Raw genomic sequence first — 16,585 nt, 5'->3', positions numbered from 1 at the left:
CCATAAACTTATGGCCTGTAGGTTTATGAAGATTAATATTTGTATGGTATCTTTTTTATGTATATAGTTGTGTCTAGTTAATGTATTGAGATTGTGAGTATCTGAGAGTAAGCCTGATAGTTGAATAGAACTTGTTGAAGTTTTTGTGAAGGGTCTGCAGCTCATCTTCAGGGGCTGTCCAGATTATTAGCAGATCATTAATCCAACAGAAACATGCTAGAGGTTTAATTATGCCATAAACCTACAGGGCATCTAGCATATCTAAGATGGAAAAGCTTTTATCCATGAGACAGTATCACAGTAATTCAGATTTTTTTTTCCTTTCTAGAGTTTCCTTGCATTCCATGCTCAGTCCTGCAATCACAAGACTTTCAAGGGATTAATATACAGATAAACTCCGGGTACATGTTTTACTGTGCATAACACTACTAACTTATTACAAAGACTGCTAAGTCTAAAATGGCCAACTCTCAGATAAAATGTTTGGAAGATGAGCATGAATTTGTTGAGATTTCTCAAACAAATCCTCAATTTTATTATTCGGAAAAACAGCGGACGGCCTTGGAAGCACTTTTATCTTCCGGGGAAGTGGGATTCTACAACTACCTAAAAAGTGAAGGAGTTCGACAGTTTTTATCCCGGGATGAAGTTATTTCTTTACAAAACTCAGCAGTGGATTCTCAACTAGGCAAAATAGAATACGAGGAAGATTCAGAAGTGGATGATGATTTAAGTGTAAGCTACTGGCCAGGAAAATCAGATGTACCAACACCTATGCTGGACCTTGGATGGCCAGAGGGAGACACGTGGAAAGGGATTACACGAGCTGAAGTTTTCACACATCCTCCTAGTAATAATGCTCCTCACATTAAAGTGGTGGTTCGGAGAGTAATACAAGAAGCAACAAAGGTATGTGAATTCAGTTTCCTCACAATGTGTTGCCATTTGGGCCTTCAGACTTCTCGAGGGATTGTTCATGAATTTTCTAATTTTGTTATTTCATTTTATTGCTGAGTGTCCTCTTCCATTGTTCTTCACATTTCACTTGTAGTGTCAACAGCTAGATGCACAACAATCATCTAATGGAGAGACAAGCCGTTTCATTTTTGATTGTCTTTCATCATAAATATTAATTATTGTAGGTATAGATTAAGATTAGAGATGAGCAAGTATACTCACTAAAGGCAATTGCTCGAGCCAGCATTGCCTTTAGCGAGTACCTGCCCGCTCGAGACCAAAGGTTCGGGTGTTGGCGGCGGGCGGGGATTTGCGGGGGAGAGCGGGGCGGAATGGAGGGGAGATCTCTCTCTCCCTCTCTCCCCCCGCTCCCTCCTGCTGACTGCCGCTACTCATCGCTCCCCCGCGCCGGCACCCGAACCTTTGGTCTCGAGCGGGCAGGTACTCGCTAAAGGCAATGCTCGCTCGAGCAATTGCCTTTAGTGAGTATACTCGCTCATCTCTAATTAAGATGCGTAATTTTAGAAATTGTACAGATTTAGCCAAGTTTAACTTGTCTGTGATACCTTTCAGAGACAAGTTATCTTATCTGAAGTCATTAAAAAGCTATTGTTATCTTAACACAGACAGAGCCATTCAATAGCTAATTAATGGCAAATAGACTGTTGCATCAAAAGTTATCCTAACACAATGACTCAAGTTAAACTTGGCTACATTTGTAACTTGAAGCCTTAACCCTATGATAAAAACTAGAGATGAGCGAGCATACTCGCTAAGGGCAATTACTCGATCGAGCATTGCCTTTAGCGAGTACCTGCCCGCTCGGAAGAAAAGGTTCGGCGGAGGGCGGGGAGCGGCGAGGAACGGAGGGGAGAACCCTCTCTCCCTCTCCCCCCTCCCCCCCCCCCCCCCCTGCTACCTCCTGCTCACTGCCGCAACTCACCTCTCACCCGTGCCGGCAGCCGAACATTTTCTTCTGAGCGGGCAGGTACTCGCTAAGGACAATGCTCGATCGAGTAATTGTCCTTAGCGAGTATGCTTGCTCATCTCTAATAAAAACCCTATAACAGAGCATGAACATGAATTTTAGGGATCTGTCCTTCAAACTAATCTGATTAGCTTCTATGAGGAGGTAAGTTCCAGACTGGATCAGGGTAAGGCTGTGAATGTTGTATGTCTAGATTTTTCAAAGGCATTTCATACTTTGCCACATAAAGGTTGGTGCAAAAATAAGAATGCTGGAAATAGGGGAAAATATGTGTTATTGGCTTAACAACTGACCCAGTAATAGGAAACAAAAGGTAATGTCAGACCATTATCTTCAATGTAGACTTAGTGAGCCCTGGGAGAGCTGCTGTGTGGACCAAAGTTGTTGGGCATAGTTTGTTGCCCTGTTTCTGTTCTGTTCCAGTAAGTGTTCCATGAATGAACATTGACTGTACCTGGCAAACTAAGTGTGTGCCCTAAGTGAGAGGCTTTTTCTTGTGATTTGCTACTGCCAAGATAAGTACCTTCCTAAATAGACTGAAATTGTGAAGCCTTGTACCATTACAGTAACCAACAATCTCTGTACCCAGTATAGATTCTGTACCCATTTGTGACTGTAACCATTGTGCTTCATGCCTACTGATGGTGTCCACTTCAGTTATCGTACAACCCTTGAGTGGGGCCCCACAATTGGATCAAGGACCACACATAACTTGCCATCTTACAAACCAGTTGCTCATTGTTCCACTAGTCAAAATAACTAATCTATGGCCAGTTTTACAGTCATTTATAACAATTTTAGCTGGTAATGATTATCTAAAAATGGAAGACCATACTCAACTACTACACTAAGGTCTAACGGCTCATTCACATGGGGGCATGAGAGTTTTGGTTACATAATACATAGTGTATTAACACAAATCAAAATTGCATATTCTCAGCATATTTTGTGTGTTCTTGCATGCGTAAATATGCAGCATATTTATGCACAGAAAGAAAATTTAGAAGGGCCCAATGTTTAGATGCACAAATATGCAGTGAATATGCAAGCTTCAGTGGCCTATTTCAGCATGTAATACGCACCAAAATAGGACAGGCCATGTTTTTTTTCATGCGGCTGAAAGTTGCATGAAGAATACGCATATGTGAATGAACCCATTGAAATTAATTTGGTTTTGTTCTCTGCGTTTTACATGCGTAATACGCAGCATAAATCCGTGTGAATGAACCCTAATTGTATCTATTACAAAGAAGACAGAAGTGAACTTGCGACTTCACCGGGGGTCTCATAATTGTTGGCAAACATTTGCATATCATTTGGTAGCTCATGTCTCCATTTCCTGGGCATGATCATCTACGCTGTGGCCAGTTAGTTTAACTGATGAGACAGTTAGATACATTACTGAGAAGGAATATTACAATACATTTATTTAGTTATCTTATTAGTAGTAAGGCATCTTTTCATGTTGGTAAATCAAATGTGTGAAGTTAAATACTTAACATTATAACATAGTATGTAAGAAAAAATTCCTTCCCAACTCCAATCTGGCAATCGGAATAATCCCTGGATCACTGACCCTTCTGAAGTTATTAATGATTATAACATATAATATTGTATTGCTCAAGAAAGGCGTCCAGGCCGCTCTTGTACTCTTTCATCGAATTCTCCATCATCGCATTCTTAGGGCTTATTTACACGAGGCTATATCAGCCAGCATTTTCACGGCCGGTCAATATACGCTTCCATCTAAGCAGTCCCCCTCTTCCCTCCCCCTCACTAGCTCTTTGCCTCTCTCACTCTCTCCTCCACTCAGGCGTTTGCAATGGGAGGGAGCTTGATGGGGCAGGGCTAAGCTCTGCTCTGCCCCGCCCATTTCCATTGCTGGCTGCAGACAAGGGTCAAGGAGTGGGCGGGAGCTTAGCTCCACCCTCATCCCACTCTCATTGAAAACAGCCGAAGGGGGAGGAGAGAGGCAGAGAGTCGGTGAGGGGGAGGGAAGGTGGGGACTGCTCAGATGGAAGCGAATATCACAGCTGGCCGATATACGCTCGTGTAAATAAGCCCTAAGAATGGGGTGATGGAGAATTCGATGGAAGAGTACAAGAGCGGCCTGGACGCCTTTCTTGAGTGATATAATATTATATGTTATACGCTCGTGTAAATAAGCCCTTAAGCAGAGAGTTCTATAATCTCACTGCTCTTACAGTAAAAAATCCACTTCTATGTCAGTGTAGAAACCTTCCCTCTAGACGAAGAGGATGCCCCCTTGTTACAGTCACAGTCCTGGGTATAAATAAGTGATGGGAGAGAACTCTGTATTGTACCAGTGATATACTTATACATAGTTATTAGGTTGCTCCTTAGCTGTCTTTTTCTAAACTAACAAAATCCATAATTTGATACAAGCTCTGATATGTTGAGTACCGATGCCCCAAACTGTCCACAATATTCCATGTGAGGTCTGACCACTGACTTGTAAAGAGGAAGAACAATGCTCTCATCATGTGCCTTAGACCTCCCCTCCCCCTTCCTGACACTGGTTGCTCCACTTAAGCTTACAATTAACTAAAATCTGTAAGTGTTTTTCCATGTCAGTGTTTCCCAGTGGTTTCCCAATTACTCAATTTTGCCAGATGTTAAGTCTAATCTACTCGGGTTCTCAATAGTATCACCAGCAGCACTTGTGTATTCTAACATGGCGGGTGAACCAGCTGTGAAATATAATTTTCTTCCAAATCCCTATATTACCACTGGAGGTTCCTCCCACTCAAGCCCTGCAGCAATCAGACTATAATGCCAAGCAGGACTGTGCCTTGCCCATGAGGATTTTCAAACTTCATGCCACTCTGTGTGAGAACTATGGAATAGCTCCATTATCACACACACATTGGATGTGCAATATAGTAATAGTTAGCCCCCTATGTCATTTAGGATGTTGATAGGATAACAAGCCCAAAATACTGCTAATTAGTTTTTCGTATTTCTGCTTATATTAGTGCAGTGTGTCAACATTGTTTTAATTTCTTGTCGGCACTTTCTTGACTGCCCCATTCTAAAGATGCCTCTAAATGGACATTGTAGAATGGGGACCACTTGGGTCCTCCTCTATAAGCCAGAGTAGGAAGCCAATGGAAAGAGTAGCTCTTTCTGGAAGACTCTGTGGAAACATGTTTTACCCGCAGTTTCCCTAAGCAGTTTGACCCAGAACAACTGGCCTGTTTTTTTTACAAGGGGAGTTTCCTACTGGGATAGTCCCTTAAATGTTTATTGGTGGACTTCCTTCTCAGATATCTATTGTAAAGCCTGGTTTAGACACAGCGATTATCGCTCAAAAAATCTTTTGAGCGATTTTTGAGCGAAAATCGTTGTGTGATTTACAGTGCAAGGTGATCTCTCAAACGTTGAACAATCACCTTGTGCTCCGAGCGGAAGATGCTTGTTTTCGACATCCAGCTGCTCTCTGCTTGGAGCGCCCAGCTGTTATACAGTCAAGCGCTCTGAGTGGGGTATGGAGAACACAACTGGACCGCTGTGTTCTTCATACCCAGCCTGTCTTCAGGGAGCAGGATACAGCTGAAACAATAGTATCAGCTGTATCCAGCTGTGAATTCCTGATGACTCATCGCTGATGTTTCAGCACGCTGAAAGATCAGCGATCAGCGACGGCTTAACCAAAACTGCACCATGTCAGTTCAGTTAGACACAACGATTATCGCTCAAAAGATGGCTTTGAGCGATTTTTGAGCGAAAATCGTTGTGTCTAAATCAGCCTTTACATGATATATTTAATACAATTGAAATTGTAGACAAATGAATACACATTTGTTCACTTATTGTTCATTGCTTAGTTTGTGCACGCATAAAAACTAAATGACAATCTGCCTGTATAAATAGGCAGTCGTTCATTGATGAATGGAGGTGGGCTGCGGCAAGCAATGTCCGGCCCAGTCCACCTTCATTAAATTAACGATTATTGTTCCCATATGAAAGCACAGGAGTGATAATCCCTGCTATGACTGTTGGGCACTTAAAGGGGTTGTCCCGCGAAAGCAAGTGGGGTTCAGCACTTCTGTATGGCCATATTAATGCACTTTGTAATGTAGATTGTGCATTAATTATGAGCCATACAGAAGTTATTCAGTTACCTGTTCCGTTGCTAGCGTCCTCGTCTCCATGGAGCCGTCTAATTTCAGCGTCTAATCGCCCAATTAGACGCGCTTGCGCAGTCCGGTCTTCTCCCTTCTGAATGGGGCCGCTCGTGCCGGAGAGCTGCTCCTCGTAGCTCCGCCCCATCACGTGTGCCGATTCCAGCCAATCAGGAGGCTGGAATCGGCAATGGAACGCACAGAGCCCACGGTGCACCATGGGAGAAGATCTGCGGTCCACCGTGGGTGAAGATCCCGGCGGCCATCTTCGCAAGGTAAGTAAGAAGTCACCGGAGCGCGGGGATTCGGGTAAGTACTATCCGTTTTTTTTTTTAAACCCCTGCATCGGGTTTGTCTCGCGCCGAACGGTTGGGGCTATTGAAAAAAAAAAAAAAACGTTTCGGCGCGGGACAACCCCTTTAAGCGCCAGACATTTGGCGCATCTAAAAGGACCCTAACAGTATCATTGATTAAAGAAACTGTTTATATCCAGTCTTATCTTCAGAAAATGTTGTTTCTGCTACTTTTCCTAAAGAGGTTTTCCAGAGGCTTTATGAAATGTTGCTAAGTGAGAGACCAGCCACTGGGAATACAAAGAAAATTAGAGTAGTGGTTATTTGTCAGAACAGCTGATTGATAGAAGGTCACACGTGTAATGTCATGCTTCACTGAAATGAATGGAAGTAATGGAGAGTGAGAATAAAAAGATAAAATTTGCCATACACCATAGCAGTAGCAGCTGTAAATGATTGGACGACCATGTAGTAAAAAGAGCCCCAACCTTTTACACCTTTTGAGCCACATTCAGTTTTAAGTAATAATTAGAAGCCAAACTGAACTCAGAAATGAAGGAGAGATAAAGAGTACTGTTGTATCTTGTCTCCACCAGAATAATGGGTGGAGACATGGTTTGGCAGTACTAAGTTGAAGGATATGCCCCCCAGCGGCTGATTGGCTGCTGCAGACATGCCCTCCTGAGCTGGACCTCCTGCTTCATCCTCCCGGGCCAAAAACACATATGCCGTTGGAAGTGGTGCCGGCCCTGAAGCTACGCCCACTACTGCTGGTAGAGTCACAGTGCTCCCCCTCGCAGTGGTCGCAGGGAGAACAGGGAGAGTGACAGCATTGCCGGCGGCAGCACCGATGAGGCAGCACAGCAGTCCTTCAACTCAGGACTGCCAAAGCATGTCTTCACCGATTATTCTGGTGGAGACAAGATACAACAGTACCAAGATAACGTTGAAGAGCCTGCAGGGTTGCAGGTTCTGGGTCAGTGGGTAGATTGTCTTTGAGGGCCGGGCCATGGCTCGGGGACAGGAGACTACCTTGACTATTTGGTCTTCCTTTGATGCAGATGCTCAATACACTGGGTCACTCTCCGATAATCTCACAACTGGAACCACCAAAGCCATCTGGGAAACATGCCAGGAAGCCTTCCAATCACATTTATGGTCAGCTGTAGCAGAAGCAAGGAACTTACAGGCACCTCCCGCCCAACACACAAGGGCAGATAAATCTTCAAACATTACTGAACAAAAATAACCTAATAAAACATGTAGCAGTCAGCATAACCCTTATTTGGCCTACCCCTTACATACTAAATATGGAGAAATAGGAAATCACACATTTTTAGTGTAAATTTGATACTGGTCATTAATCATTAAAGTTAGAGCTGTTCAATGATATGCAAGGTTTTGTTGTTTTGAAATAAACAGGGTTATTGAAATGGATTTTTTTCCGCAGATGCCAAAAATGACCTTCAAAATTCAGTATTACGTCAGGTTTTTTCACAAATCACGAAAATGTAAAAATTACAAAAAACGTAATTTTTTTATGACATTTATATATAACAACGCTAGTATCATGTGAAAATGCAAACATACCTAACATTTACCACTTGCCTCCCCTTGAAATTTCCTCTTTTTGGATTTTCTTGTGTTCATCCGTACAGTGCATCATATGTGCAGTCCACTGTCCCTAATATCTCTTTTCCATCATGTTCTTCCAATCGTCAAGATTGTCAGGAAAGTTATTTAGATGAAGAAAGTGAACTTTGATGCTCACGTTGCAACCAAGCAGTTTATAGGATTCCAACATCTCGCTGACTAAAAGTGTAATTTGCAGCCTTCGTGTTCCCCAAAAAGTTTTGTACCACATTTCTGAATGCAGTCCATGCTCGCAATTCGCACTCATGGTTTTATTGAATATGTTGTCCGCCATTAATTTTCGTATTTGTTTGGCTACAGCATTTTCAAGGGATCAACCAGTGGAAGTGAAACAATGTTTTTTTTCGCCAGGTGTGAAGGTACTGATTGGCCGCTGCTTCTAAACCCAAGCAGTGACGCGATACAGATAAATCAATTTCATTTTAGTAATCAGCTATGCATTTATGTTTATCTATTCCTTGCACATTCATTCCATTCCTCCAGTTCACACGTTACAAACGTTGTCATATATCAATGTCATTAAAAAAAGTACATTTTTTTTTTATTTTCAAATGTTTGTTATTTCTGAAAAAACCTTATGTGATATGAAATTGTGAAGGTCATTTTCGGAATCTGCGGAAAAAGTACATTCTGATACACTTCTTTATTTTAAAACAACAGACAAAAGTTGCAAAATTGCAGATCAGTGATCAGGGGCATAGCTGAAGGCTCATGGGCCCGGGTACAAAAGTTTATCCTGGGGCCCCACAATGTCTCTTAATCCCTTAAAGGGGTTGTCCCGCGGCAGCAAGTGGGTCTATACACTTCTGTATGGCCATATTAATGCACTTTGTAATGTACATTGTGCATTAATTATGAGCCATACAGAAGTTATCAAAAGTTTTATACTTACCTGTTCCGTTGCTGGCGTCCTCGTCTCCATGGTGCCGACTAATTTTCGGCCTCTAATGGCCAAATTAGCCGCGCTTGCGCAGTCCGGGTCTTCTGCTGTCTTCAATGGGGCCACTCGTGCAGAATGCCGTCTCCGTGTAGCTCCGCCCTGTCACGTGCCGATTCCAGCCAATCAGGAGGCTGGAATCGGCAATGGACCGCACAGAAGAGCTGCGGTCCACGGAGGGAGCAGACCCCAGCGGCCATCTTCAGCAGGTGAGTATGAAGACGCCGGACCGCCGGGATTCAGGTAAGCACTCTCTGGTTTGTTTTTTTAACCACTGCATCGGGGTTGTCTCGCGCCGAACGGGGGGGGGGGGGGTTAAAAAAAAAAAAACCCGTTTCGGCGCGGGACAACCCCTTTAACCCAGAGGCGTAACTTGAACCTCAGGGACCCCAATGCAAAACCTGTAACAGGACCCCGCGTGGCGTTTTTGCAGACAACATTACTGAAGACTGTGGAAGGGTGGGCATTCTTCACAGGTGCTGTAGGGTGTGTTGGTATAGAAACGCTATGCAACGTTTTAGGATGAGACATTCTCCGCGTTTTGCGTAAAAAAAACGCAGCTAAAAGCGCGCGAAAAACGCAAACGCGTAGATGCGAAATCGCTGCGTTTTTCACGCACTAACAACGCAAACGCCAGTGGGTGGGCGCCCTAACTCAGAAATCCTGCAAGCCACTTGTAGCTCACAAGCCACTGGTTGGGGGTTACTGTTGTAGTACATAGTTGCAATAAATCCTCCAGAGAAGCAGCTAATCTTTGCAGCTATTCTCTGCTCTTCTTGCTAATAGAGGAAAGTACCAAACAGGGGATCCTCCTCTATGACGTCCATGCGTTGAAGCAAAACTTTAAGAGACAAGTTTTAAGCAAGTTCCATGTAACTATATAAATAAACATCGAGTCAGCTAATGGCGCACATCCCAGTGATTCTGCTTTATTTGCATAAGTACTACACAGATGTTTTTTCCCGGATCACATATGGTTCTAAGTCCCTGCTCGGATGGTGGATTTCGCCATGGATTTCACAATGAATCCACCCCAATTCCACATCAAATCTGCATCATTTATATGTCCTATTCATTTGATTTAGGCGTCGAGATAGAGGTAAAAAAAGCCAGTTCCATGTGTAAAATAATTCAAAGGGCAGGTATAATAGCCTGACTTCTCTTTATTACATTTCAAAATCACCAAAAACGAAACATAGTAAAGATTTCTGCAGTAAAAAGCTGGAAGAGGAGGTAAAAACGGGAACACCGCCACACCAGCACCTTCCATATTATACTGCCCCAAGTACATCTTTGGGCATTGACGCACCATACCCCTTAGGGTCCTTTTACATGATCATATGCATAAAAACGCTTGCGTAAGCACGTGAATTATGCACTTTTGCACTCGTTCTTAGGAATATAACTGTACTATTTGCGCTCATAGAGCCAGCTCACATGGGTGCGGGACACACCAGCACTGTGATTTTAAAGGCTATTTAGCCTAATGAGACTAGATGTATTCTTTTTCCTACTCAATTGTGCCGCGTATTGCGCAATTGTGAGGGTAGTAAGTGTGCATTTGCTCACCTCCCACAGACTTCTAGAGGGCCTTTGGCGCGCAAATGCACACAATAATAAAGAATGCTACGTTTTTTCTAATACACGCCAAAAAGGCTGAGGATGTAATTATTGAAATCAATGGGTTCTATTTTCTGCATTTTATGTGCGCAAATCACGCAAACACAGTCGTGTGGAGGAGCCTTTAGAGAGCTGTTTTCAAGTCTACCGGGACACTCCACCCATGTTTCATAGTCTGTACGCCATTCATCTAAATGTGAATCTAAGCCTTAGTCTATTTAGTGCAGATTTTTCCATGTGTTGATTTGAGATCCACGTGCAGAGGAAAAAGAGGTACGAATCCGCTACTGCACTAATGGAAAGCTGCAGTAGAATCCCAATGTAAGGGCTTAAACACATGGGCGTGTTTTTATCCCATTGTATGGCCATGAAAATCATGACTACATAACGGGATGAAACAAAACCATGTATTTCAATTGTTTCGTTTTCACTATTGGGATTCTCGTGCGTTTATACTACATGTGAGGGCAGGATCTATCTTTCCGCTTTTTTTTTTTTCAAACTCGCACATGTGAGCAGAGCTTTTGGCGCTGTTCACACAGTTATCAATTCATGTCAGAAATCTGAGCGGTTACCATGGATTTCTGAGGTTTTATTTCAACATAACATATCCACACGGACTAGCCAAACTCAACTGGATTAAACCACATGTGGATTTCTGATGTGTTTTCCACATGAATCCGTATCAAGAATGAGCATGTCAGTTACTGTTCTTGCACATTACAGATATCAAGTCTGTGCCTGGAAATGCCATGCAGTATGAACTATGAGGCAAATACCCATTGATCATAATGGGATAATAAAAGGAGAAGAATTCAAATGCAGATTTCAGTGTGGAATTGCTAAGTCCTGTGATTGGCTGCAGCAGCCTGTGAAGTCCTGTACATAAGCTGCTGCAGCCTGTAAGCAGTACATCGCAGGGGAGACCCAGAGTGGTTGGTGTAGGACGTAGGAGCTGGGAGGGGCAAGTAAAAACTTGTTATTTATTTTCTGCCATGGAAAACCTGTTGTTGTTGTGTTGTTTTTTTTAAATGTATTTCAAACAACCCACATGCAGTTTTTGCGCAGTTTTTCGCTTGTGTGTACTTTGACTAATAAAATCAAATGAGGGTGACTACCCACTACAGTTCTTCTTCACTGTGAAATTCGCAGCGTTTTTTTTCTCCAGGGGTCTATGGGACTTGTTAATGTTAAAATTGCATCGCACAAAATCGCGATTTCGCGGTAAATTGCTTTTAACATTCTAAAGCCCCATAGACACCTGGGGAAAAAAACGCAGTAAATTCGCAAACGCTAGTGGGTAGTCACCCTGACTTTGAAAACCAAATTTCACAACAGCTTTAGTTCAAAATCAGTTATGAAAAGAATAATAGAAGGAGGCAATTATGTTATTGATAAGATCATGTTTTATTTACCAGAGGACTTACTTGTCCCGACTGCACAATAACAATGGCTTACAAAATGGTGCCAAAAAGTTGTGCAAGAGCTTCCTGTAATGAGTTTTGCATTATTTATATAGTACTCAATGAAGTTTACACTATAGGTTGTCCTGATAATACCTTCTATGAAAAAATGAAAACATTATCATTGCTCAACAATGAGGTACTGTACTTAGCCAGGGGCAATAGTGGTGATCTATGGGAATATTCATGTCATGTCTGGTGGAGGTCTATGTACTATATCATTCCATGGTGATCAGCACTCCATTCAGTATATTATGGTCAATGATATCTGCTGTTTAGTAATACAATCCATTGTAAACCTCAATTTGACCTACTAGGTTCTGAGAATTGTAAAATTAGTCCAACTGTCTTAAAAATTGTATTTGGGCCCTTTTACGCAGCCAATAAATCGTTCAGATTCCCACATCCAGAAGGAATCTGAATGAGCATCATTCAGTGTAAATGCACGCCCCAACTGAACAACGAATGAAAATTTGCTCGCTTCTCGTTCGATATTCAGTCTCTGAAAACTGAACGACGGATCGGCCCGCGTAAACAGGCAGTCGTCCACTTATGAATCACTGCCTGTTTGTTGTGATTGGAGGCGGAATGATCCCCAGCCCGCTGCGCCTCCATTCACTGAGTGATGTTCGTTACTGTGTAAAACCACAGGAACGATTATCACTGGGACGACTTGTTCATATAAGATGAATGACATCATTGAATGGCTGTGATTGGTTCATCAAGTGCCGGCTTTGATGGGCTGAGGCGGTGCTCCTGAACCAATTAGAGCAATCACTTGCTGGAGGCGGGATATTCGAGCCCCATCACCAACAAGAGACGCTCCGTCTTTGAGGACTGCAAGGAAGCCTGATGGAGCGCCGCAGCCCAGCGGGAGAGACCCCGAACAGCTCCTGCTAGTTGAATATAAGACACCCCTGAAAATAAGACCTGTCCTCTTTTGGGGCAAACTTTATTATAAGATAGGGTATTATTTTTGAGGAAACACAGTATGTAGTCCTGGTATATGGGTAGTCTGCTATGGGGATGTCGTTAACATCTCATGGTTCTCTTGTGGTTATAATTAGGTTTGCAATGAGAGGTGTGGCTAGCATGATTAAGGGTGGAGCTTAAATCTGAAAACTCTGATGCTATATGTGTTTCTATGTTTCCAAGGTTGAGGCTTTTTAAAGGAAGCAAGTCAATATTACTGTTCCATATAGGAAAGCTTCTAATTATTCACATTTCGCATTTGGCATGAAAGGCTCTCAAAGTGAGTTCTACTGACCCGAACCCCCATGCATCACAGGACAATTGTCTGTATTACAAGTGCAAATGCACCCATAGTATGCTTATCTAAAACTGCTTCTGCTGTCTCCTTTGACATCAGACATTGAGAGCGCAGTCTCCCATTTTTAGATCCTCCAGTAAAGAATGAGTGACTATAGAAAGTTTTAAAGTGATTGTCCGGTCCTGGAGAACCAAAGATGGCAGCAACACTTCTCTGACTGCCTGATGCACACTGTGAACTAGTATGCATCATTAGTCTGAGACACTACACATGCTTTTATTGGCTAGTGCTGGCCATTTGAGCAGCACTGGCCAATCAGATCAGCATGTAGTGTCTTAGACTACCGATGTATGCTATGTACAGTGTGCATCAGATAGTCAGAGAAATGGTGCAGCCATCTTTATTTCTCCAGGCCGGGAAAGTCACTTTAAGCCTAATCCTTAGCAACATGTAATATTTTTCTTTCAGGTCATTGCTGTTGTGATGGACATATTCACAGATCCAGATATTTTCTTGGACATGTATGAAGCGGCTACGCGACGCATGGTTCCAGTATACATAATCCTAAGTTTACATCACCTGGCTTCATTTACGCAAATGGTGGAAACAACTGGAGTCAATGTTAGATTCACAGAGGTACAACTTCAACCTTTTCATTATTTCTACAGTTTTCGTAACTAATGACTTGGCTTTTAGATGACTTTATAACGACTTGACAAAGGTGCAACAATCTGTGTGCAGGATAAACTGTCCTGTTTTCTTTTGGCTCCTGACTTACTGTAGTGCCCACTGGCACCTGTATATGCCATACTGTTTGTCCCCTGATAAGCCAGACAATTAACAGGCAAAACGCTGATTGGCATTTAAATTCAATAATTTTATAGGAGTTTCCTAAGGCTATTTAAACCAGGGTTATACCTTACAGAGGGTTGCTCTTCTCAGGGCGATGGCCCCGTATTTGAACTTTAGGACCGTCTTGACACCAGGGCAGTGTAGCGTAAGTACTATATATGCCATCCTTTCTCTACTATTGCCCACTTTTGCACTGCATGAAGTTACATATTGTGACTGCTGTAAAACTACTGTGACCAGCACATCACCACGGCGTATACCTTCATGCTAGTGCTAGGACTGTTCCATTTTAATTTTTGTACTCCATGAATTAACATATTAAACTACTGTGACTAGCATACCGCTGCAGTGTATACCATCATCTTAGCTGTAAAACTGTTACATTTTATTTTTGTACTGCGTGAATTTACATATTGGGACTGTGGTGGAACTACTGTGACAGGCATATCCCTCCAGTATATACTTTTGGCTTCACGGTAAGACTGTTCCATTTTGCCGTCATGCTTTTGGCCCTTCTTTCCTTCAGGACGTTAGATTGTATGGGTGATTTACCTGTGCAAGCCTGTGGTCATAACTGCAATTACTTGGCCGTTTTTAATCACTCTAACTTTTTCACTTGATATGGGGGTCTTCTATTTTAAATGTAATTTATTAAAAATTACCTTTTAATGTTTATTATCATACCTCTACCCCATTTTCACATTTTAAAGGTGCAACATTGTGTACTGTTTAGGATCATAAATGATATTGTAGCAAACAAGAAAATGTAAATGCACTTATTGGAATTTTTCTGGTGACAAAAAGCATTATCTTTAGGCCGACTTCACACAGGCGAGAAAATCGCTTGAGATTTGTGCGCTGTGAGATGCACAAATCTCACAGAAATATGAAACCCATTCTTTTGAATGGGGTCATTCGCATGAGCAATGTTTTCCTGCATTGCATTGAGATGCGATGCTATGTGGGAAACAAATCACGGCATGTTCTATCTTGTGTGTGCTCTCGCATCACACCACCCATTGTTTTCAATGGGGCCGACAGCAGCATCGCATAATGTGCAAAGCGCACGCAATGTGATGCGGGGTCTCCCATTGAAAACTCTGCGAATCTGCGCCGCAGCTGACAGCCACACCAGAGGATCCCTGCATCCACGAAGTGATGCAAGGTGGATTTCACATGAAAACACATCACATCCTCAGGGATTTCACAATGATGATAAGGGCGATATTGGGCCGTGAATCACAGCACGATATCGCCCTCGCTCATGTGAATTTGGCCTTAGTCATATACAGATAGTACCAGACTTGCGAACGTTCGATTTACAGACTTACGAACAATCTGTTCTGCACAGTATGATGTAATGCTATGGCATTACATCATACTGTGCAGGCATCGGACAAGCTTCTATCAAGCCTGATAGAAGCCTGTCCGGTCAGATCGTGGGACGCTGTGCGGTTGCTAGGCAGCCTGGGGCCTTTTGAAAGGCCCTAGGGCTGCCTATGCAGAGCGCCTATCAAGCTGTGCATTTGATAGGCACTCTGCATAGGCAGCCCTGGGGCCTTTTAGAAACCCCCCGGCTGCCTAGCAACCGCACAGCGTCCCACGCTTCTTTACACTGTACGGGCCCCCTGAACATACCACTCAGTATTTAAAGTGTTAACAGTTCCGACGAGCGGCGCGGCTCGTCGGAACTGCTGCTGCGGGGTGTCTGCTTTAAAAACAGCCGGGACCCTACGTTGTATGGAGCGGGATCCACTCGCGATTCCGCTCCATACAAACATTTGTTCGGACTTGCAAACAAATGTACTTGCGAACAGGTTCCTGGAACGGAACCTGTTCGCAAGTAGGGGACCATCTGTACAGAAGTCTTGTAGTAGTCTACTGTTAATGACACCATTGTTCAGTTTCAGTAATGACAATGAAAATCTCAGAATCATTATGTCAGTTAAGGATTCTTCTCTATTCTGCTCTGGTTTGATACAAATTTGTACAAACTGGAGCTGGAAGAGAGTTGGCTCGTATGTCTCTGTTGCTTTTACACCATACTCTTTTCTATCAGAAAATTAAGCCAGGCTTTTTTATTCCTAGTTTCCTGCGGTGGAAACTCCCATATTGGACATTTTTTGGGTGATCAGAAGTGATGTCATTTCACAAAACATCCAGATTTTTTTGACAGAACATCAGAAAGGAACAAAAAAATCAGACTGTGCTTGCCCAATATTGTATAAGGGAGCTATGAAATTGGAATGACTGCCAGATAACAAGTCTTAGCACAATACATAGCTTAAGAAAACGTAGGAGCAGATGTCACCAAAGTAAGGGTGCGGGCAGACGAGCGCATAAACGGCGCGTTTTTGTGACCAAACGTATATACGTGACCATCTGAGGCAATGGTTTCGAATGTATT

The 16,585-nt window shown here is 42.9% G+C and overlaps 1 protein-coding gene across 1 annotated transcript in view; it reads left to right on the top strand.

The window, feature by feature from the left end:
• FAM83E (family with sequence similarity 83 member E) overlaps positions 1-16,585 on the top strand; it is an 81,890-nt gene that overhangs the window by 11,430 nt on the left and 53,875 nt on the right. Inside the window, exons 2-3 of the mRNA XM_066607717.1 lie at positions 329-909; positions 13,795-13,962. Coding sequence (XP_066463814.1) covers positions 460-909; positions 13,795-13,962 — 618 coding nt within the window. The 5' untranslated portion in view covers positions 329-459. The remainder of the gene's footprint in view (positions 1-328; positions 910-13,794; positions 13,963-16,585) is intronic.

This window comes from Eleutherodactylus coqui, chromosome 6, assembly GCF_035609145.1.
Source record: "Eleutherodactylus coqui strain aEleCoq1 chromosome 6, aEleCoq1.hap1, whole genome shotgun sequence".
Classification (NCBI taxonomy): domain Eukaryota; kingdom Metazoa; phylum Chordata; class Amphibia; order Anura; family Eleutherodactylidae; genus Eleutherodactylus; species Eleutherodactylus coqui.
Note: the sequence above shows the minus strand (reverse complement) of the source record. Positions and strands in the feature narration are given on the sequence as shown.